The 24,277-nt window shown below is 43.3% G+C and overlaps 1 protein-coding gene across 1 annotated transcript in view; it reads right to left on the bottom strand.

Moving 5' to 3' along the window:
- The window catches only part of hipk2 (homeodomain interacting protein kinase 2), a 176,245-nt gene that overhangs the window by 120,800 nt on the left and 31,168 nt on the right, over positions 1–24,277 (bottom strand). The window contains exon 2 of the mRNA XM_033967831.2: positions 10,046–11,177. Coding sequence (XP_033823722.1) covers positions 10,046–11,177 — 1,132 coding nt within the window. The remainder of the gene's footprint in view (positions 1–10,045; positions 11,178–24,277) is intronic.

The raw sequence follows: 24,277 nt of genomic DNA, 5'->3' as shown, positions 1-24,277 counted from the left end.
ACAACGCGGCCCCTTTTCTCCAGACTTGACAATAACACTGTGTAAAGTTCAGTTCGTTCCATATGTGCTCCGTGCATCCAAAGCACATATAGAACTGTCTCTTTACGGCCCGACCGCGTGAGACGCTGTAAATAACAGTCAGAACAGAGCTTCATTTAATTCTGCCATCTGCAACGACAAACAGCAACATTTTTATGAACTGACAACTGTCACTATGAATATGAGCCTCAGTGTGCTCAGCCGGGCCGTCCACAAACTGCTGCTGTACTGCGGCGCAATAAAACTGAAACTGCACAAGAAAATCAAGTTACTGTGGTTCAGCCTGGACAGGATTCAAAGAGAAACGGAGCAGAGACATCGAAGTGCAGCTTTATGATCGGAACAAAGGTAAAAGCTGCAGGTTTGTTTGAAGAAGATTCTACCAGTTTGTACGCATCACCTGCAATGAACGCTAACATGTATGCTAATATGAATGTTCACATAAATGCTAATAAGAACGCTAACATGAACGCTAACATGTATGCTAATATGAATGTTCACATAAATGCTAATATGAATGTTCACATGCTAATAAGAATGCTAACATGAATACTAATATGAACGCTAACATGAACACTAACATGAACACTGACATAAATGCTAACATGAAGGCTAACATGAAGGCTAACATGAACGCTAACATGAACACTTACATGAAGGCTAACATGAAGGCTACCCTGGTTGAATTTCATTTACTTAATGAATGCTAACATGAAGCCTAACATGAACACTAACATGAATGCTAAAATGAATGCTAACATGGACACGAACATGAATGCTAACATGAACACTAACATGAATGCTAAAATGAATGCTAACATGGACACGAACATGAATGCTAACATGAACACTAACATGAATGCTAAAATGAATGCTAACATGGACACGAACATGAATGCTAACATGAACACTAACATGAATGCTAAAATGAATGCTAACATGGACACGAACATGAATGCTAACATGAATGCTAACATGAAGCCTAACATGAATGCTAATATAAATGCCAACATGAATGCTAACATGAATGCTAACATGAATGCTAACATGGACACGAACATGAATGCTAACATGGACACGAACATGAATGCTAACCTGGTTTGTTTACTTTAACTCTGAATTTCTTTTACAAACATAAATTCCTCTTGTTTTTTCGTCCTTCACCACCTCCACATGAACTCTCTTTGACAGACACACTTTGGCGGAGCAGCCCTGAACGCCGCCGCTCTGTCCTCGCCGTTTTCCCCTCAGGAATCTGACACGAACCGACCACGTTATGTTCCCTTTGCATATTACATCACGTTATATAGACGCAGAGAGTTTGTGTTCGGCTGCGGTGAAAAAAAACTAGATCTGGAGCTGCATGGGTTAGTGCACATCAGGCATTCTCTCACACACACACACACACACACACACACACACACACACACACACACACTCTGAGCCAATGGCAGGTCCCCGCTGGGCCTCCCCAATCCCCCCCGATCCCCCTCCCAGCTGGACGGTTTCAGTCTGGATCTCTCCCTCGCTGCCTCGCTCCCCCGCGTCCCCGTTGCCCTCTGCCTGTCTCTGTATCTGGCAACCGTTTTTTTCTTAATCCTTAGAACACTCTTTGTCACAAGGATTTTTTTTTTTTGGATCAGTGAAGTAGTTTTGACGTGGCTCAAATATCCACGGGCTGAATCGACGGGCGGGACGAGCGGATAATCGTGACCTACAGCGGCGGTCGGTCGCTCAGTGGACTTTGCTTTGACGCTTTAACGTTTGGCTGTTGTTCCGTTTTATTTTGTTCGCGTGATTTGCATTTGTAAGTGTAAAATCGCAAGACGTTGGGTTATTACTGACAAAAATTAACGTTTAAAGAATTCTGAGGATTTGTCCGATTACTCCACAGTCCATTAGACGTCTGCTTTAGCGCGGGAATGTTGCGGTAGACGGTACTTACTTAAAATATCACATTTATTTTTATTTTAAACCATGCTATTTTTGCATTTTTTTATTATTATATTATATTATTTTTAAATCAGATCTATTCCACAAAAGATTTTATTCATCTCGTAATTGTTTCAACATTTACTCACCTGAAGTTGTGTTTGAGTAATCTGTAATCGGTTATTTTCAAGACGCCATTTTGCAGATTAATCCCCATTTTCACCTCCACTGTGACACGCCCACTGTGACACGCCCCCTGTGACACGCCCCCTGTGACACGCCCACTGTGACACGCCCACTGTGACGTCCACACTTCCTTGTCCAGTTTTATTTTCTTAATCGGTGATACTCGTAGGATTCGGCAGCATCGCGTCGTCATTTTGGTCGGAAAAAAAAAATAAAATAAAATAAAATAAAACATTGTTCGCTAGGGGGCGCTAACAGCTCCATGACCCTTTTTTTTTACGGCGACGTCAGCTCCGTTGGACGCCACAGTTTTCTAACATAAAACTTAGCGGACTTGTCTCTTTTATTACGTCGTTTTAGATGAATATTGTGATTTTAAAATTAAAATTATAACAGAACGATCCACAGCGATGAGAACCATAGAGACACAAGCACAACAAGTTTTAAATTCATATTAAAAACTACAATTGTTCCATTCATTTTTCGAAACATCGTATCTAAAGTTTCCAAAACAGTTACTCAGCGTCACAGCGTAATTATCCTCCAAACTGTCGGATCCAAAATGTTATTGATTTTTGATTGGTCGAGCTCGCAGCCAATCACAGCAGAGCGTCGAGTCCAGCGTCCGTCGATGTGAACATTTTATTAGCTTGTAAATGACTGCCCCAGAGTGTAGTACAGACGCCGATTCTGTTCTTTAAAACGCACCAAAGTCAAACACTCGGGAGTTTTCCAGGCTGCTAGTTTAAGTGTCTTGCCCAACGACACCAAAACAGCAGGATTTTTCATCATTTTTTATTTTATTTGGATATTTAATCAATCATAAACAGCGCTACGTTTACGCTAATTATAGTCAACAGCAAATATTTAACTTTTTTTTTCCCAGTTTTGAATATTGTTTTCAAAAGCGTTCATCCGTGGGAGCTGGAATCGCACCGACAACCTGTGCGTCGACGATGTGGGATTTGAACCACCAACCTTCGGATCAGCGGACAAAACGTTCGACTTACGTTCTTCCTCCGGCGATAATACTCCACACTGTGCCATAAAACGGATTTATGTGTTCCTAAGTTTAGTTTTAACTTCCTGTTTCCATGGAATCTCGTCCGGGTTCCGATTTTTCCGGAAACCTTGGCCCTGGCCCCTGCCGCATATTTCCCATCTCGGCGTTAGCTTTTAAATATTCATGTACGTGATGGGAGAGGTGAAGACGAGGGGGCACGGGGGGGAGGCGAAGGTGAGGAGGGATGGAACGCCGTGTTGGAAATCCCTGTGGAGCGTGGCGTAGGGAATAGCGGAGGAGGAGGTGGCGGAGGAGGTCGCGGAGGGTTTGAGGGGTTGCCAGATCCGCGGGTGGGCTTCATGATTTATTTACACCCGTTGGGGGGGGGGTTTACCTGTGCCAGTCACAAGCTGAAGTCTGCCGTCGCCGTGCCAACAGCGTGAAGCTCGAGTCGGGAACAGAAACACACATTGGAAAATTAATGTTCGGAGATATCTGACCTGTCCGGGATCAGGAATTTCAGACCGGAGTGAAAAAGTTCCACTCATCTTTTGACCGTTAGAGACTCGAGTTGTCATGAGGCTGGATCTCCCGAGGTGACGCTCAAATATCCGGAAAACTCGTAGAAACGGGCGAAACTTGGAGCGTTTTCCAAACAACAACGGGTTCAAGTTTGGGAAAAATAAATAAAAATGAAGCTGGAGCGATTTCCGAAAGAGCAGTTTTTGTAAAAGAACTAAATCGTAAAGCGCCGGGACGTAATGCGTTCCCGTCGTTCTATCGCTGAATCAAATCCGATACAGGAAATTTAAAGATGCACTGTGCAGTTTTCTGAAGGTGGGGCCTCATTGGACAAGATTCCGCGGAAAAAGAAAGTTAAATACTGTTTTTGTGTCCTTGGGCAAGACACTTCCCGTCCCACCTCGCCCCTAGTGTCCTATAGAAGTTACTATTTCCTTCTTCCGGGCCACGTAAGAGTCAGGTTTATGGAGATGCAAGCGCAGCTCACAGTACAGACGCGTGTTTTTTTAAATGTTTTTCCGTCCAATGAACACGACTAATTTGAAAAAACTGGCTTTTTTTGTGGCTAAAATGTTACATAGTGTGGCTTTAACAAAAATGATCCAGTCAGAAATCACTCCACTGCGTTTTTAAACTCCACACACCTTCATTTATAGAATCATCTGGATCATCTCACCTCTGGAATTACCACTTATCTCGACTGAACTAAAGGGAAAAGGAGCTAAAAACTACCACTTGATGACATCACAAGGTGGAACGTCGCGTTTTGAGCTTTGGAGATGAAACACATGAATAATAAATGAAACAAAACACAACTCCAGGTCTGTTTTTGATGAGGAAACGGCGTCAGAACTCGACTTAAACCTCACAAGAGTCAGTTTTTGTGTAACGTAGAAAACTGAATAAGACAAAATAAAATCAATCCGTGTTTTTTATAGATTTTTCTCAGATCGCTCGGCTCTAGCGCATTTTTACATCGCACTTTTTCACCTTTAGAATCAGACTTTTATTGCCCTTGTCAGTGAACACAACTCACAAACTATGAACTTTCTTCGGTGATAAAGTGCAACATAAAACACTGAATAATAATAATATAAAAAAGTAGAAATATAGCACTTATAAATACAAATAAGGGCGACGCGTAAAGTTAAAAAAGATGAAAATAAAGTCGGTCAAAGCTCTTTACATCACACATTAATTCATTCATTCAGACCGGGCTTCGAACCGTCAACGTTCAGAACAAACTCCACGCCGTCTGAGCCGCTGTCGTCACTGTTACTTCTTAATTAGCTTCGCCGCTACACGCCTCGCGCTCCGGGCTCTGCGGAGAAGAGCCGCCCGGAGGAAAATTCTAAATGAGAAACAGGTTATTAGTTTGTGTCGTGAATCTTTAAGTGAAACGAAACGGCGCAGAGTGAAAGCGTCCGGCGGTAATTATCAAACCGGGGGAGGATCCTTAATATGAAAAAGGCGAAAGTGCCTCAGCCTCGGCGTTTAAGCTCGAATAAAACAACCTGAGAGACAGAAGAACGGCGCCCGCACTTAATGAACGCTCCTCCACATCAGGGATAATCTGCGAGCGCTCGGGGGGAAAGGCGACGGCGCCATACGAGGTGAAAAATGCACAACGTCCACCTTCGTCTGTTTGTGGCCACACCTCCTCCTCTACCTCCATCGTCCTCCTCTTCTTCCTCCTCCTCCGTTTTTCTTTCCCTTTCATACAAACGTCACCTGCCTTTCCATCCCCGTCTAATTCACCTTTTCTTTTATCGCAACCCGATCTCCACACCTCCCTCCCTCTCCCCCCCTCCCCGTCCGTCTCTCCCCTGCTCCCTCTCTCCTTCTCTACCTCCACAGCTCCCTCTTTCCCTCCTTCTCACTCTCTCCTTCTCTCCCTCCTCCCACTATCCCTTTCCCTCTTCCTCCCTCTCTCTCTCTCCCCCTCTCCCACCACTTCTCTCCATCCCTCTCCCTCTCTTCTTCTCTCCCTCTCTCCTCCTCCCTCTCTTCTTCTCTATCTCCACCATTCCCTCTCTTTCTCCCTCCCTCTCCCTTCCTCTCTCCTTTTCTTCCTCTCCCTCACCCTCCCTGCCCTCTTTCTCTCCTTCTCTCCCTACGTCTCCCTATCTCAGTCCCCCTCTCCCTCCGTCCCTTTCTCCCACTCTCTCCTTCTCTCTCTCTTCTTCACTCTCCCCTTCTCTCTCTTTTCTTCACTCTCCCACTCTCTCCCTCCCCTCTCTCCCCCATCCCTCTCTTCTTCTCTACCCCCACCACTTCCCCTCTACCCTTCTCTCCCTCTCCCTCTTTCACTCTTTCTCCCTCTCTCCCTCCTCTCCCTCCTTCCCTCTTTCCCTCTCTCCCTGACAAACACGTCTCTCCTCACACTTTGTACATTATTTCTAACCTGCACTTCCTTCATTAAAACGTTACTTTTCTTACACGCCGTCCGACTCGACGCGCTGGAACGCCCGTCCTGTCCGTCTGGTTGTCGTTGTTGCTAACACTCGATAAAACAGATACAGACGGGTGGAAGGGCATCTGGCCTTTTCACCCTCTCTCTCTGCAGCAGACACATATTTCATCATCAGTTCTTAAAGCGTCCAGAGACACCGTGACGTCCAAATCCTAAATAAAACTGGAGAAGTGTGGGCGTGTCACAGTGGGCGTGTCACAGTGGGCGTGTCACAGTGGGCGTGTCACAGTGGGCGTGTCACAGTGGGCGTGCCACAGTGGGCGTGCCACAGTGGGCGTGTCACAGTGGGCGTGTCGTACAGGTTGAGGTGAAAATGGGTTGATCTGCAAAATGGCGTCTTGAAAATAACAGAAACATCTATCGCCTGCTTCTCTAAAAAGCTGATTTTGTAGAATAAAATCTGATTGAAAAGATCTCACAAAACGAGGCCAGTTCTTCCCAAACGTCTCTAACCTGCTGTATTATTCCAAACATCACCACATGACGAGCAGATGCCCAGAATGAACGGCTTTTATGTTGTAATAAACCGTCTTTGAAAGGCTCTCTGTTCCAAAATGGCCGCCTCAGCCCATGTTTCAGGGCTTTACCTGATTAGTTAAATAGGACAAATATTTCCATGTGGGCCAAGTCCTTAAGCCTTTTATCTGGTACAAATCGAGCCTGACTATGAGGCTTACCTGTTACATCATTACCTATAGATAATAACGAGAGAGAGAGAGAGTGATCGCTCAGGCGTCCAGGTACGAGCCACAGTCAAAAAACGTTTAAAAATAAAGTTATATTCTGTGTTTTTGCCCAGTTGTGAACTTTAAACCATGTAATGCTGTTTCCTCCTCAAAAACAGACCTGGACATGTGTTTTGTTTCATTCACACATGTTTAAGTAGCTTTTTATTATTATTCTGTTTACATCTTTATGCTCAAAATGCTCTGTTCCACCTTGTGATGTCATCAAGTGGTAGTTTTCAAGTGAACAGCTCCTTTTATCTATTTTAGTTCAGTAGAAAGTGGCAATCCCACGTCTGAAATGAACCAGATGATTCTATAAATGAAGGTGTGTGGAGTTTAAAAACACAGCGGAGCACTTCCTGTATCGCCACACGATGACATCACAAGGTGGAACAGAGCGTTTTCAGGAACTAAGAGCCTAAATCTGCAGGTTTGTGTGTTAAAAATGTGTAAATGAAACGAAAAAAACACAACTCCAGGTCTGTTAGCGACGAGGAAACATTAAAACGCAGATCAGAGAATAGTGTCATACGTCCACTTTAAATATCGCTTTTAAACGTAACGACGGCGAGCTTTCTACGATTATTAGGAACAGGAGAGACAAGCGAGGACATGGACAGTGACACATGAGCCGCGGTGCATCAGCGACCCCAGACTACACGGGCCGCGCTCTGTTCTGGCAGACACACGTCCCTTGTTTGCCTTGAATGCTATGGGTATTTTATTTGCATGAGTCAACCTTGTGGAAAATCCATAACTCATTTGCAAGGCCCTTACAGCACACGGGCCGTCAACTGCAAACGCTCCCAGTGACATCCAGAGCAGCTGTGTGGGGCCCTGCTCCTGAGGTTAAGTGATAATAAGGGTTTGAATTACATGTTTAATGCATATTCTCCTTTTCTACTCACACTGTTTTAATGTATATATTTATATTTAGTGCGTCAAGATGAGCCGTGTCTAAGATCAACGCCAATATGATCATTTTTTCTACATAAAAACGTCTAACCCTGTAGTTTACACCTGTACAAACATGTTCTGAACTGTCCCTGTGTCTTCATGGGGTTTATTCTGTGTAAAAAACACTGTCACATGCCCTCTCGGTGTCTCCATGGGGTTTATTCTGCATAAAAAACTGTGTCAGATGCCCTCCCTGTGTCTCCATGGGGTTTATTCTGCATAAAAAACATCTAACCCTGTAGTTTAGATCTGTACAAACATGTTCTGAACTGTCCCTCTGTCTCCATGGGGTTTATTCTGTGTAAAAACTGTGTCAGATGCCCTCCCTGTGTCTCCATGGGGTTTATTCTGCGTAAAAAACATCTAACCCTGTAGTTTAGATCTGTACAAACATGTTCTGAACTGTCCCTCTGTCTCCATGGGGTTTATTCTGTGTAAAAACTGTGTCAGATGCCCTCCCTGTGTCTCCATGGGGTTTATTCTGCGTAAAAACTGTGCCAGATGCCCTCCCTGTGTCTCCACGCGGTTTATTCTGCGTAAACACTGTGTCAGATGCCCTCCCTGTGTCTCCATGGGGTTTATTCTGCGTAAAAACTGTGTCAGATTCCCTCCCTGTGTCTCCACGGGGTTTATTCTGCGTAAAAACTGCTAACCCTGTAGTTTACATCTGTACAAACATGATCTGAAATGTGATTTTTGTATTATTTATTCATTTCTTACTTCAGTATTTTAGCAAATTCTGGACATGTTTAAAATTTAAACTTTGAACAAAATCTTATTAAAACATCACAAAACGACACCACTCATCAGAAAAAGACTCGACGTTTCGCTGAACTAAATCCCACGCACTTGAATAACTCGAACCCCTCGTATGTGTTTACTGCTCCACACAATGTTAGACCTCATCCTTACATCACCCTTTGACCTGCGTTACATCATCCCGTTGCTAAACCGGGGTCACCAAAGTCCGGCTTTAGCACGCCGAGGCTCATGGGTAATATTCTGGCCAAAGTCACCCCGTTTTTCCCTCATCTGCTGCCAGGAGGAAATGAAGGGCTGATCTCTCCCATTGGTCACTTCAGCAGAAAACAAACAGGAACACGTTATGCCTGAGTGTTGACCTGCAGACGAGGAGCGACCTGAGCGACCTGGACGACCCGGACGACCTGGACCGACCTCTGCTGTTTACCTCAGGACGAGCGCAGGTCTGACCACAGAGATATTTAAACTTGAAACTGGCACAGCAGCCCCCTGACTATGATGATTATGCACATTTTTAAGCACATATACAGATATCTTGACCTTATAAATGCTGAAATATTATGTAAAGTGCTGTTGGATTGTGTCAAATGTTCAGTGTTTATGTGAAACAACAAGTCCACACTGCACTGATTCTCTTCAGCTTCAAAACGGCTCTAGTCCCTAAAGAAAAGCTCCAGACAAAATAATAAAACCCCATAATAACGAGGTGAACAGATAAGGACAGACCTGCAGCCGCATGAACATGAAAATTCATTTGCACGAAGAGTCTGAGCGTTTCTATCAACAGATCCCACTAAACGACTGGCCCGGCTCGTCCGCAGCGGCCCGGCTCAGCGGCCCGGCACCTGGCATGTGGACAGTTGTGGACAGTTGTGCTCAGTGTCCTCACACCTGTTCAGACTCACATCAGGCCCAGACCCAAACAAAGCCCCTCTCTGTGAGACACGGAGCCGCACACGGAGCCGTTTGCTCTGGGCTAAATACGACCGTTACAGAGATACAGGGCGGAGCCTCGGCCCAGAGTCATCTGGGTCTAATGCCCGTCCCCCTGGTGTGGGTTACAGGCACATATAACAGCACCACTCCAGCTGACCTCATCTATATCCTCAGGGGAACGGGAGCCTGTGACGGGGCTGAGGTCCAGGGGCCCGGGGAGAACAGGGGCCAACAGAAGCCTGTGGTGACTCCACCGTGCAGGCGGTGCAGACGGTGCAGACTGGATTAATTAGAACCTCCACTAACCACAGCTACAATGTGGTGACGGGGTTTAAGCCCGGCTCACTCACTGCCTCCTGTGCAATAAACACAGTGAGACGCCTCGTGTAACTCAGAGATCACGTCTACAACAGCAGAACAAACGTAAAGAGAAAACACCACAGAGCAAATGTTCCACATAAAAGCCTCAGGTTCCACTGATAAAACTGATGAATACTTTGTTCCTACCTGTAGTATCTGGACTGGAGATAGGTGGAGCACACTGCTTTGGACACGTGGCTGGCTGAGCCGAAGTCGATGACCTTTACCCTGTACGGCTGCCTGGAGGGGTCCACCAGCATGATGTTCTCTGGTTTTAGGTCAGCGTGGATCAGTCCCAGACTCTTGAGTTTCATGAGCGCCGTGGCCACCTGCTGCAGCACGGGGCGGATGTACTTGAGCGGCAGAGGGCTAAACTTGTTCTGTTTGAGGAAGTCGTACAGGTTCTGCTCCAGCATCTCAAACACCAGGCACGTGTGGTTCTTGTGCTGGAAGCACTCGTAGGCCCTCACAAAGTTGTAGTCGTCTGCGCTCTCTGTGCTCAGACGGGCCAGGATGCTGACCTCGATCTGGCCCTGCCGCGCGTACGACGGGTGGTTCTTCAAGATTTTGATTGCGACGATCTCGTTGGTGCCCCTCTTCCAACACTTGACCACCTGACCGAACGTCCCTCGCCCCAAGAACTCCAACACCTCGTACGTGTTGGTCATCGAGCAGAGCACCTCGTGCTGCACGAGCTGGTAGTCTCCCTCGTTGTTGGAGCCGCTGTTTTTGGAGGTGGCGGTGGAGGTGGCGGTGGCCGCCGTGGCCACCGTGGCTCCGCTGGCCGCTCCGTTATGGATCATGGATGGACCGTGCTCCTCGATGATCTGCACACTGCTGTTGTTGTCTAGCTCCTCGCTCTTGCGTTTAAGCCCACATCTCTGGTACGTGTCTAAGAGACTGACAGTGCTACGCCGCGTCAGGTTGTGGAGCGCGCTGCCGCCGCCCGCGCTGCTGCTGCTGCTGCTACCTCCGCCTCCGCTGCCCAGGACAGAGCCCACCGCCCCAGAAGTGCTGCTGGCCGAGGCCACCACGATGTGGCCCGCGCTGGCAGGAAAGATGAGCGCCTGTTCGTAGGGCAGAGCGGAGCCGTTGATCCCCAGGGGCCCGCCGGCCGCAGACACGTTCTTACTGCTGTTGTGGCTGTAGACTTTGCTGTGCGTGCCGTACCCTGTCATATCCCAGTTACAACTTTGCTCCACCTTCAGTTTCTTTACGCTAAAGAAGGCACTTGACTGGAGAGTGTGGGGGGAGAAGACTTGCACTTGCGAGGCCATACCTGTGACAGAGGGAGGGGCAGAAAGGAAAGTGAGAGGTTAGAAATCTGAGTCTGAAACACGAGTGGTAGCGACAAGCTTTAAATAAAGACAGCGTGGGTTATTAACCTTTTGAACTCTATAACTTTCCTGTAAAGAGTAAGAATTCAACAAACTGTCACGGGATGTTTGCAGGAGAATCATTTCTACGCTTCAGTTATGTTCTAATACAAATAAAGCCCTGACAGTGCACGATCTGATACTCTCACAAAGGACGGACTGAGTGGTGCTTATGTACATACTCGTTCATGCACAGGAAATGCCATTTCCCTACTGCTCCCATCTGCACTAACACACAGGCTGAAGGAAACTACGAGAATACTGATGCACCGGACGCTCCTCTGAGACGACGACAACAAAACACAGACAAATCCTGGAGAATAACTGTATTTAAACAACAGGGTCTCTCTTCATAATGACAAAGGCAGGGCTCCTCTCCATAACTGTGCCCTCGTATTTACTGTCGAGTTTGTAATCAATCATTATGGGGAAGGACATGAGTGACGACGAGAACTGCAGAGGGGCAGCGGACTCCCCCCCTCAACCAAATCCCGAAGAAAACAAAACAAAAGCAAAACTGCAGCACGACTGTGGGACTCCTGGGAACAGCCTCTGTGAGCAAACAACAGCCCAAAATAGTCCCTTTCTTTATCTGGCTCTTTGCAAAAACACACTTGTTTATAGCAGTGAAATGATTATTACAGCACAAAGCAGATTATATGAGACTTGTGCTAATTGTGTGTTTAAACTGTTTTCAGTAAAGCCAAAATGGATTTACTACCAACAAACAAAGAGCCGCCACCTGGTTCCTCCGATGCCCACACACACAATTAAGCCTCGCTCAGCTCTGACTGTTAGCTGTAATTAAAAGCTGCACTATGTAACTTTTTTTTTTCGCTGCTCGTCTCCAGGGAGATGCCAGTGCTTTGCTTGGAAAGTTCCACCGTATGTAATTAAACATATCTCCACGAAAGCAAGCGGGAGACGACATCAAGACACAGGTTACGGAGGAAAAGTGCGCGTTTTTGAGGTGATTTTGAGCGATAAAAACATCTGCAACTGAGTAAATGAGAGAGAGATGAGCTTAAAGCCGTATTGAGGAACATTTCGGGCAAAGCAAAAACGTCTCCATGGCGACAAGAAGGTGGCTGACCCTCCACAAGAAAAGTTACATGGCGCAAATTTAAAGCCGTTATGTTTTTTGGAGCGATTCGTGCACGTTCGATCTTTACTCGCTTATTTTCACGACGCCATTTTTGCCGATCGATCCCCCGTTTTCACCGCCACTGTGACACGCCCACAAGGATGTACACGCCCACTGTGACACGCCCGCAAGGATGTACACGCCCACTGTGACACGCCCACTGTGCCGTACTTATTTCTTTCTCCAGTTTCATTCCCGTAATCCGTGATAAGCGCAGGAGTCGGCAGCGTCGCGTCATCATTTTGGTGCAAATTTTTTTAAATCTGCGACTTCCTTGCGTTACCTCCTGCTTCCCGTAGGGGGCGCCGACAGCTACATGGAGCTCTGTCACGATTTACATTAAAACGTGTAAATTATAACAATAGTCCTGTTTTAAAGATCATTATGAAACAAAAAACTGCACCTCCACAGCGTCTTCGTTTGGTAAAAATGCGACACTTTAATGTTTTTAGACCGTGACGTTTTTCAAAAGATAATTAAAGTACCGTTTCCCCTTCAAGACGGGGGCAGCTTCCATTATTGCGAGCAGCGTTGTGTGCGCAGGGAGCCACAGAGGGAGCCACAGAGGGAGGGGACATGCCTGGTCACTTTGTCATTATTAGCCTTTCGAGTGGTGATGATGATTAATTCACTGAGACGCTGGCAGCCGTCCACAAGACTCCGCTTCGTTTGTTTTTAACTCTCTTGACCTCTTCCAGTCTTTCCATTTTAACATGTATTTTCGGGCGCCCTTTTCGCCCCGAATGGTAAAAATTCTAGTTATCTTCACGGTCATAACCCTGAAATGTAAAAATCCTTAAATGAACTTGCAGATGAGAATGCCTCGCAGCTTCCACGCCTTTTCCTGCACAGTTTCTGGTTTGTATTTAACAAGCTAATGCTAATGCTACGTCCAGGCTAGTGCGGTGGTTTTTAATGTGAATGTCTGGAACCGGATCTGTTTTTAAAAGAATCGAATCTTTTTCCGTCTCATTTTTACGCATTATTAACACAAGAATCAGTATAAAACATAGAGTGTATATAGACTTTATTCAGCCTATGCATTTAAATAAATAACAAGCTAATGCTAATAATGTACCTTGACCTACAGATAAACACCGGCTATTGTTTTATTGCTCGTACACTAATTGTTTTCTGTTTTTAATGTTAATTGTCTTCAGTTTTTAATGTATTTTTTTGCACTGTAGCACTTTGAGATTTGTTGTTCAAATGTAAAGTGCGTTATAAATAAAATGTCTTATTATTATTATTATTATTAATGTGAATGTCTGGAACCGGATCTGTTTTTAAAAGAACCGAATCTTTTTTACGCATTATTAACACAAGAATCAGTATAAAACATAGACTGTATATAGACTTTATTCAGCCTATGCTTTTAAATAAATAACAAGCTAATGCTAATAATGTGAATGTCTGGAATCAGATCTGTTTTTTAAAGAACCAGATCGTTTTCTGTCTCATTTTTACGCATTATTAACACAAGAATCAGTCTAGAACATCATTGTATATAGACTTTATACAGTCTATGCATTTAAATAAACACTAAAAGAGAGAGTCTTTTGAACGGTTCTTCCAAAAGATTCGGATCCCATCTTTTAAATCTGTTATATAGGTATTTCTGGTTTGCATTTAACAAGCTAATGCTCAAATCAGTACAAAACGTAGACTGTATATAGACTTTAAACAGTCTATGCATTTAAATAAACACTAAAAGAGCCAGTCTTCTGAACGGCTCTTTGAACAGGAACAGATCCAAAAGATTCGGATCCCATAAAAGAGCTGAAAGTTTCATCACTAGCGCACAGTGACGTTGGACGCTAGCTCTGGTGATTTTTAATGTGAAAGGCTGGAATCGGATCTCAGTTTTTGAAAAGAACCGAATCTTTTTCTTTCTCGTTTCTATGCATTTTTACACAGATTAACGCAAAACCAACACGAGAATCAGTCCAGAACATCGATCATATATAGACTTTAAACATCCTCTGCATTTAAATACATAACAAGCTAATGCTAATAATGTGAACGTCTGGAATCGGATCTGTTTTTAAAAGAACCGAATCTTTTTCTGTCTCATTTTTATGCATTATTAACACAAGAATCAGTATAAAACATAGACTGTATATAGACTTTATTCAGCCTATGCTTTTAAATAAATAACAAGCTAATGCTAATAATGTGAATGTCTGGAATCGGATCTGTTTTTAAAAGAACCGAATCTATTTCCTTCTGATTTTTATACATTTTTAACACTGAACCAACACAAGAATCAGTCCAAAACATGTAAATAAATCATAAAATAATCAGTCTTTTGACCAGCTCTTTAAAAGAAACAGCTCCAAAAGATTCGGATCCCGTCTTTTGAATCTGTTACGTTGGTATTTCTGGTTTGCGTTTAACGAGCTAATGCTAACGCCGCGTCGGGGCTAGCTGTGGAGGTTTCAGTAATGAAGAACGTCCGCTATAAGCTATTAGGGGCAGGGCTCTGGGCTAATCGCATAAGCTCTCAAGGCCAGATGTCACTGCTTGGATTACCGATTCCTGTGCCTGGACTTTACGCTAAAAATAATTTGAATGATGGGTTTCGTCACGGAGCTGCGTCAACAGTGTGAGAGCGAGGCTGACAGAGCAATGACGGACACGGAGACAGAAGGGCAGGGACGGAGAAACGGCCTCGTCTCGTTCTCGTGTGGAACATTCTGCGTTACAGATCTGCCAGAATGATTACAGATAGCACCGCGTCGGGTTTTACAAGGCTAGCGCTGTGCATTAGCGTCACGGCATTACATATGTTTGTATTTACGGCTTATTAAACTGTCCAGATAGGTTTCTACGCACAAAAAAAAGTCATTTTTTTCCACTTTCTCTCACAGAACCTTGATAAAATGTTCCAGTAAAAGTCAGAATGTTACACTTAAAGCTCCCGTATCACGCAAAACTGACTCTTTTGAGCTTTAAGTCACGTTATAATGATGTTACCGCCTCAAAAACAGACCTGGAGTTGTGTTTTTTTGTGTTTTTATTCGTCTGTCTACATCCTCAAACCACAAAACGCTCTGTTCCACCTTGTGATGTCATGAAGTGGTAGTTTTTTTCAAGTTAATAGAGCTAGAGCTGAAATCGTCAAAATGATTCTATAAATGAAGGTTTGTGGAGTTTAAAAACACAGCGGAGCACTTCCTGTATCACATGATGACATCACAAAGTGGGACGGAGCGTTTGCAAATTGAAAATAAGTGATTAAACATTACTCAAACATTCTCGAATCACTCCAGAAGTAACTTTGAGAGGGTAAAGTACAAGGAAGTAACTACAACATGATTAAATCTCTGGCTTGGTCCTGGTTTAGTCCTGTTCCACTTTGTGATGTCATCAAGTGGTAGTTTTTTCAAGTTAACAGCTGTGTTTTACTTTTCGTTCAGTAAAACACAGTGGAGCACTTCCTGTATCACCACATGATGACATCACAAGGTGGAACAGAGTGTTTTCTGTCAGTTTGAGAGAAGAACTCTAAATCTGCAGGTTTGTGCGTTAAACATGTGAGAATGAAACAAAAAAACACAACTCCAGGTCTGTGTGTGACGAGGAAACGACATTAGAACAGTTTTGTCTTATTTTTATTTTAGTTTTAAGGAAATAACAGCTGTTTTCTGTCATCGTTTGACATCGTAAATTGGCAGATAACACGACCAAAGCCTGAACACCTCGCTGTCGTTCCAGGTTCATCGGGGCATTTAACACCTGAAACATAAACCGACGATTCCCTTTCCCTCGACTTCCCCCATTTGTACGGAAAATTCCAACATTTCACCGTATCTGCCAGCGAGATTATGGACAGCCTCAGGTTCTACACGGCCAAATCCGACCTCGCCGCACCTCACATTAAACATGGCGTCTGTCTGACTCCGTTCGGCTGCAGACTCGTCCTGACGTCGCTGCACTGAAGGCCAAACATCCCAGATCTCGGCACGAACGGACACACACGGCAAAGAAACGCACAGAAACGCTCGAGAAATTCTGTGCAGGCGTGATTAGGGCGACGTCAGCGGGCGTTTCGGAGCGAGCGTTTTTCATAGCCCTGTGCTCAACGCTGATAAGTCATTAACTGAATCGAGAGGTCAAGTGGCTGCGGCGTTATCTCACCACGGCAAACGCAAGCAACAATGTGACCAAAATATACACAGAAAACAGCAGCGGAGGTCGTAATTCAAATCAGCACCCTATTTTTTTCAACGTGGAATGTGAACGACCAAGCCCAGTTTGGTCCGAGCCAAGAGCAAAACGTCCTGTTCAACTTTCATTTTTACTCCCAAATCTGACGTAAAAATATGACTTTATGTTCTGATCTGTGTTTTAATGTCGTTTCCTCGTCACACACAGACCTGGAGCTGTGTTCAATTCGTACGTTTAACACACAAACCTGCAGATTTAGACTCTCAAACTGAAAAAAAACACTCTGTTCCACCTTGTGATGTCATCATGTGGTGATACAGGAAGTGCTCCACTGTGTTTTTAAACTCCACACACCTTCATTTATAGAATCATCTGGATCATTTCAGCTTTGCAATTGCCAATTTTGACTGAACTAAAGCTAAAAAAGGAGCTGTTAACTTGAAAAAAAAAACTACCACTTGATGACATCACAAGGTGGAACGTCGCATTTTGAGCTTTGTAGATGTAACAGACTAATAATAAAGTGTGACTCAAACATGTGAGAATGAAACAAAACTCAACTCCAGGTCTGTTTTTGATGCACTAACATCATTATAACACGACTTAAACTTCACACGAGTCCATTTTGTGTCATTTAAGCCCTTTAAAGATGCATTCTGTAACATTTCCGGGGCTCAGTTTGTCTCTTTGTCGTTGAGATGTTGTTGCTTTGACTCTAAAGTTCCACAGTGTGACTTTAAACATATCTAGCTTGGAGGACACGTCCGTGTAATGCCGTATTTGACTGTGTAACATTCCTGGCAAAGCAATAACAACGTCTCCACGGCAACGACCAGGTAAGAAAAGAAGAAAAGCTCCACAGGGAAACTTTACACCTGACTCCACCCCCAAAGTACTGTGTTTAAGGAGAATATTTATGTATCTGGACTTTACTTAAGTACATTTTACAGTGGGTACGTTTTACTTTTCTTGAGTTCTTCACTTAAACAGAAGAAAACACTACGTTCCACCTTGTGATGTCATCATGTGGTGATACAGGAAGTGCTCCACTGTGTTTTTAAACTCCACACACCTTCATTTATAGAATCATTTGGATCATTTCAGGATTCTGGAGTTGTCACTTATCTCGACTGAACTAAAGGTAAAAGGAGCCGTTAAAACTCGAAAACCACCACTTGATGACATCACAAGGTGGAACGGAGCATTTCGAGCTTTGGAGATGAAACAAAACACAACTCCAGATCTGTTTTTTAATGTCGTAACAACATTCTATCCATTCCGTGTAATACTTTCTCGTTTAAAAACTCCTCCTGATGAAAAAAAAACATCTCCAAACAAATTCATTTCCTTTTGACATTGGGAAACATTAAAAATTCTGATTTATCTGAAGCTGTGAACTTTCAGATTTGGGGCGTGAGCTGCACTTGAACAATTGCCAGGTTTGATATTAAAAGTCTATTTGTAATCACAAAGCGGCACTTGGCAGGTTTTGTGCGGCTAAAGGCGTCTCATCAATACTCCGTGTCATGTCGTCAGCTCAGTGTAAATGAGGAGTTTAATAAAGGGGAGTAAACAGAAGCAGGTCACGGGACGAGGGCCGAGCGGCGCCCCTCAACTTCAGCTCTGGCCTCTCTTTTCAGTCTCGCACAGTACGCACAAAACCCCCCTGATCCTCCCCCAAAAAAGAAGATTAGCCGGCCCCTGACAGAGAAGGAATCTCGCTTAAAACATGGAGTATTATGATTAAAACACGCGGCGGCGAAACACTGGAAACGGTCACGTAAAGGTTCTATATGACACAAAATGGACTCCTGTGAGCGTTAAGTCGTGTTATAAAGCTGTTAGCGCGTCAAAAACAGACCTGGAGTTGTGTTTTGTTTCATCTCCAAAGCTCAAAATGCCACGTTCCACCTTGTGATGTCATCAAGTGGTGGTTTTTGAGTTTTAACGGCTCCTTTTACCTTTAGTTCAGTCGAGATAAGAGACAACTCCAGGACTGAAATGATCCAAATGATTCTATAAATGAAGGTGTGTGGAGTTTAAAAACACAGTGGAGCACTTCCTGTATCACCACATGATGACATCACAAGGTGGAACGGAGAGTTTTCTTCTGTTTAAGTGAAGAACTCAAGAAAAGTAAAACGTACCCACTGTAAAATGTACTTAAGTAAAGTCCAGATACATAAATATTCTCCTTAAACACAGTACTTTGGGGGTGGAGTCAGGTGTAAAGTTTCCCTGTGGAGCTTTTCCTCTTTTCTTACCTGGTCGTTGCCGTGGAGACGTTGTTATTGCTTTGCCAGGAATGTAACACAGCCAAATACGGCATTACACGGACGTGTCCTCCAAGCTAGATATGTTTAAAGTCACACTGTGGAACTTTAGAGTCAAAGCAACAACATCTCAACGACAAAGAGACAAACTGAGCACCGGAAATGTTACATAATGCATCTTTAAAGGGCTTAAATGACACAAAATGGACTCGTGTGAAGTTTAAGTCGTGTTATAATGATGTTAATGCATCAAAAACAGACCTGGAGTTGAGTTTTGTTTCATTCACATGTTTGAGTCACACTTTATTATTAGTCTGTAACATCTACAAGGCTCAAAATGCGACGTTCCACCTTGTGATGTCATCAAGTGGTAGTTTTCAAGTTAACAGCTCCTTTTACCTTTAGTTCAGTCGAGAAAACTGGCTATTCTTGGCCTGAAATGATCCAAATGATTCTATAAATGAAGGTGTGTGGAGTTTTAAAACACAATGGAGCACCACATGATGACATCACAAGGTGGAACAGAGCGTTTTTTTTTCTGTTTGAGAGAAGAACTCAGCCTAAATCTGCAGGTTTGTGTGTTAAATCAAACAAAAAAGCACAACTCCAGGTCTGTGTGTGACGAGGAAACGGCATTAGAACAGAAAACAGCGTCACATGTGCCTCTTTAAAGCCAAAAACGATCAGACTCTTAAGTTTTTTATCGATGTGGCGTCTACGGCTAAAAGCGAAGCGACCTGTCCGGCAGCCTCCGTCACCAAGGCGACCACAGCGAGCTCGGGCCAGTCGATGTCCTGTTCTCTGGTTATATTTGGCCTTCTCCCTGAGACTATATGTCTGCAGACAACAGCGGAGACACGGCGCTGACCCGTGTGTTTAAAGTGGACGGGCCGGTGTGTGTGCGGCGACGGGGCCGAGGGGTGAGCCCGGGCACCGGCTAATGAAATGACTTCAGACTGTCTAGACAAAGCATTATCTCACCCTGTGCTGCAGTTTCAGGACCTCTTTGGACAGACGGAACAAAGTGAGGGAAAAACTCCAACTTTCAAAAAAGACTGGTGGATTATGGCGAGTTTTTAAGGCGCAGAAACGACACGGCGTTGAGTTTAGTTCCGATAGATAATGAGTAAATTACAACTGTTGAAATGCTATTATGAAACCGTTCATTTCCAAACATTGTGTCTGTGTTTTTTGTTACAGAAATATGAACATTCACTCAAACCGTTCATTAAGTTTCAGGAGCGAAGCAACAGAGATAAAAATGTACGACATAAAAAACAAGATCAATGCAATAAAAACAACACACAAACGCGAAGTATCATCTTTATTTTTACATTATTCTCTCTGTTTTTGTCTGTAAAACCCCTCACCACACACTTTATACACTTTTCTCACACAGGCGTTAACATTTTCTCACATTTCTCTCTCGTTTAAACTCTCTCAAAGTTCAAACCTTCGTAGGCGTCTTTGTCGGTGCAGAACGTTTCATCGACATTGTGGGTTTTGTCGGGGAGAAAACAAATCGCAAACGTACAGCACTTCAGAGTCACACTGAGATCCAACGTTTATGTAAATTTGTCTGAACACATTCTGTACTGGACAGGAGACACGGCACGGAGGAGACTGATGGACAATGGTCTACAGTCCAACAGCCAATCAGGACGCACGACACAATGGTCTACAGTCCAACAGCCAATCAGGACGCACGACACAATGGTCTACAGTCCAACAGCCAATCAGGACGCACGACACAATGGTCTACAGTCCAACAGCCAATCAGGACACAGAACACAGTGCAAATAAATAAAAACACAAATAAAAATAACATGCAAAATCCACGAAACAGTGAGACCGTGAAAGGCGAAAGGTGAAAGGTGATATAACGAGGGACAACTGTACTTGATTCCTGACGATGCTATAAACTTGTTTTTAAATCCATTTTCCATGTGCAGTTCAGTGTTTATCACGTGTTGTACTTTAGCCGTTTCTCTTTATGATAAGCTCTGACTTGCAGAAGGTTGAATAAACAGCTTCTATGTTTAATTACCGGTTCCTTTTGCTTTGTTTTCATTGGAGCTCAGGTCTTTTAATGACACTGTCTATTTAAAAACTAGTTTCCGTTGTATTTCATGTTAAATCATCCATGTCCCGAGTCTTCACGTTATTTATGAGCCTCACATTCTGTAGAAATGCGTCTGTGGTGCAGAGATACGACCGCAGACGCCGTGTAGAGGAACATACTGTCCGTCCGCACGGCCCGTCCCCTCGCCCCGTCCCCTCGCCCCGTCCCCTCGCCCCGTCCCCTCGCCCCGTCCCCTCACCCGCCTCACCCTCTTCACTATTGACCAGCGCGGCCGCTTTTGGAGCTCTCATCCCTGTTTATTTATAGAATAATGCAGCAGACTCAGGCTCAGAGGGGGATAGTGTCACGCGGCCTCTCCATCAGCCGACGAGTATATGCACAAGTGCCTCTGTGACACACAACGCACGCCACACACGACGCACACAACGCACGCCACACACGACGCACGCCAAACACCACACACGACAGAATATGGTTTGGTTTGTGGGTTAAGATGCTGGTCCCATTACCAAACATGTAGAATTATGTAATAAGGGAGGAAAAAAAAGTCAAATAACTCTAAATATTTTAAAACATTTTATATTCAAATCCTCAAAGTAATCGCCCTGTGTTTTGTCGGGAAATATTTACTACATCATTTCACTTAAGTTACTTCATATTTTATATTCAGATGTTTTCTGTGTGTATAAAATTCTCATTTTCTCAAATTCTCTCATTTGATTTTTTTTTTTACTACTTATACTAATGCTAATGCTAATGTTAATACTAATACTACTACTCATGCTAATGCTAATACTAATACTACTGCTAATACGAATGCTAATGCTATTACAAATACTAATACTACTGCTAATGCTAATGCTACTACTACTAATACTAATGCTCATGCTAATACTAATACTACCGCCAATACAACTACCACTACTAATGCTAATGCTAATGCTAATGCTAATATTCTTGACTTGACTCACTTGTGCTTGTGTATAAACTGAAGGACTTCTCTCAGTTTCCTTATGGTCATTTCAAGTTCTGTTTTCTGTATTTTAGGCATAGACTGTTTAAATAAATTGATGTAGCTAACCTGCTAGCCGCTAGTTCCAAATAGGAAGTGATCAGGAGCGCACTTCCAGCTCCATCGACTCGAAAAAACTGCTCCTGGTGTTTTTATTTCACTGTTTTGTTGATGAATCAAGATCTGAACATTAATAACAGACAAATCAGGTCCTTCTTTCCCCGAGGTCGCTCCTGTTAGCGTTAGCAACAGGTTTGATTGACAGCGTTGCTAAGCGCCCGCTCTCTGATAAACCAGCGGTGTGGGCGGGAAGGGGCGTTACCTTCAACATCCTCGCTCTGGATTGGCTCTTTGGTTGCTATGTTACTCACAGTTAGCTCCAGTTTCGCCGCTATAACTGCTAGCCTCGATGAGCGTCATTTGACATCAGACTCACTTAGTTCACTTCTTTTTACAGATTATGATTTTAGCTAAACAAGTGAAAATATATTCCAGTCTTTACCGTTGGGAAGGATCAACTCAACTCAAAAATAGAGACACCTGGGACATTTCTTGTATGAAACTGGGACAAAGGAGTGTTTTTGTGATAAATCTGCTGGGATAAGAGATACGGCTGTGAAAACTAGGACTGTCCCAGGTCAAAAGGGACGTCTGATCACCTACGCACATGCTAACCTTCACAGTTTAGGAGTTAGCAACACCCCAGCAGTAAACGCGACACTCCCGAGCCCTTCCTGGAAGCCAAAGATATGCTACACTGTGGTGCTAGCTGCCAGATAACATGTTTGGTCACTTAAAAACACACATTAAAGCGACGCACAAATATAGCTTGCACGCACATAACAGCTGAGGAATAACTCCGGATACCTTCGCCACCCACGATAACGCGTCAAGTTGTGGCTAATCTTAAGCAAATGTGCTGCTTTCCCTGAGCTAACTGTCACAGATAAGACAGTGTCCATCCAGGCGGTTAAAGGAGGTCATAAAAAGGCCGGAGTGGGAAAAACATTTGTTTTTACTGCAGGGTCAGGCTAACCAGGCACTGAAGCGCGGAGACGGAGGAAGAGCGGGCTGTGATCACGCAAGATGTGCTCCAACTGTGTAAAGAACAAAATACTACTTTTTCCACATTAAGTGAAGTCGAGTCGTGGTGTTACACCGAGTTAAGACAAGTACAGGCTCTCTCTGTATCTGCGACTGTCAGACTCATTTTGGTCTTAAATGTTCGTATTAACCCTCTACATGATCCTGGGGTTATTTTGAGTTTATTTAAAAAAATATATTTTTATTTATTTATTTATTTATTTTATTTTTTTTTTTTTTTTACAATTTTTTTGTTATCTTTAGTTTATTTTCTAAATTTTTTTAGTTATTTTGTGGTTGTTTTTTTTTCCTTTTTTTGTTGTTTTTTTGTCATTTTGAGTTAATTTTTTGTTTGTTTTTTTAGTTAATTTGAGGGGTTTTTTTTCTTTCTTTGAGTTTTTTTTTGTTATTTTGACTTATTTTTTATTTTTCCTTTTTTGTTATTTTTAGTTTATTTTCTTAATTTTTTAGTTATTTTGTGTTTTTTTTCCTTTTTGAGTTTTTTTGTGTCATTAATTTTTATTTTTTTTTTTAGTTATTTTGAGTTTTTGGGGTTTTTTTTAGTTTATATTGTTATTTGTATTATTTTTTTGTTACTTTTAGTTTTTTTAGTTTTTTGTCATTTTGGTTTTTTTTCTTTTTTTGAGTTTTTTTTTTCTTTTGAGTTATTTATTTAATCTGTCCTCTCTCTGTCTCTGCTGCTTCAGACTCATTCTGGTCTTAAATGTTCGTATTAACCCTCTACATGATCCTGGGGTTTTTATTTCACTATTGTGTCTGTCAGGTTTGATTGACAGCGTTGCTAAGGGACAACAGCCTCGCTCCTGATTGGCTCTTTGGTTGCTATGACACTCGTGATCAGAATTACAAATACAGAACTTGGCTCCTGCTGGTTATAAATCTACACACGAGTAAATATAGAAAGTAATTAGTTATTTCTACTGCCATTAGTAATATTCAAATGAGTTCTATCTGAGGTTATAAAAATAGACACCAACTCCGCCCGTCATAAATATGGACTCAGTGTTTTGTTTATTACTTTGACCGTGTTACACAGAGACACATCAGACACATGAAGGAACACTAACACAAGAAAACTAACACAAGAAAACTAAGTCAAATAACTAACATTTTATATTCAAATTCTCAAAGTAGCCGCCATTTGCTTTGTCGGAAAATATTTATTACATAATTCCATATAAAGTACTTGATATGTTTGATGTGATCCATATGTTAAA

This window comes from Periophthalmus magnuspinnatus, chromosome 6 (assembly GCF_009829125.3).
Source record: "Periophthalmus magnuspinnatus isolate fPerMag1 chromosome 6, fPerMag1.2.pri, whole genome shotgun sequence".
NCBI classification, from domain to species: domain Eukaryota; kingdom Metazoa; phylum Chordata; class Actinopteri; order Gobiiformes; family Gobiidae; genus Periophthalmus; species Periophthalmus magnuspinnatus.
This window is presented reverse-complemented; position numbering and strand designations above follow the sequence as displayed.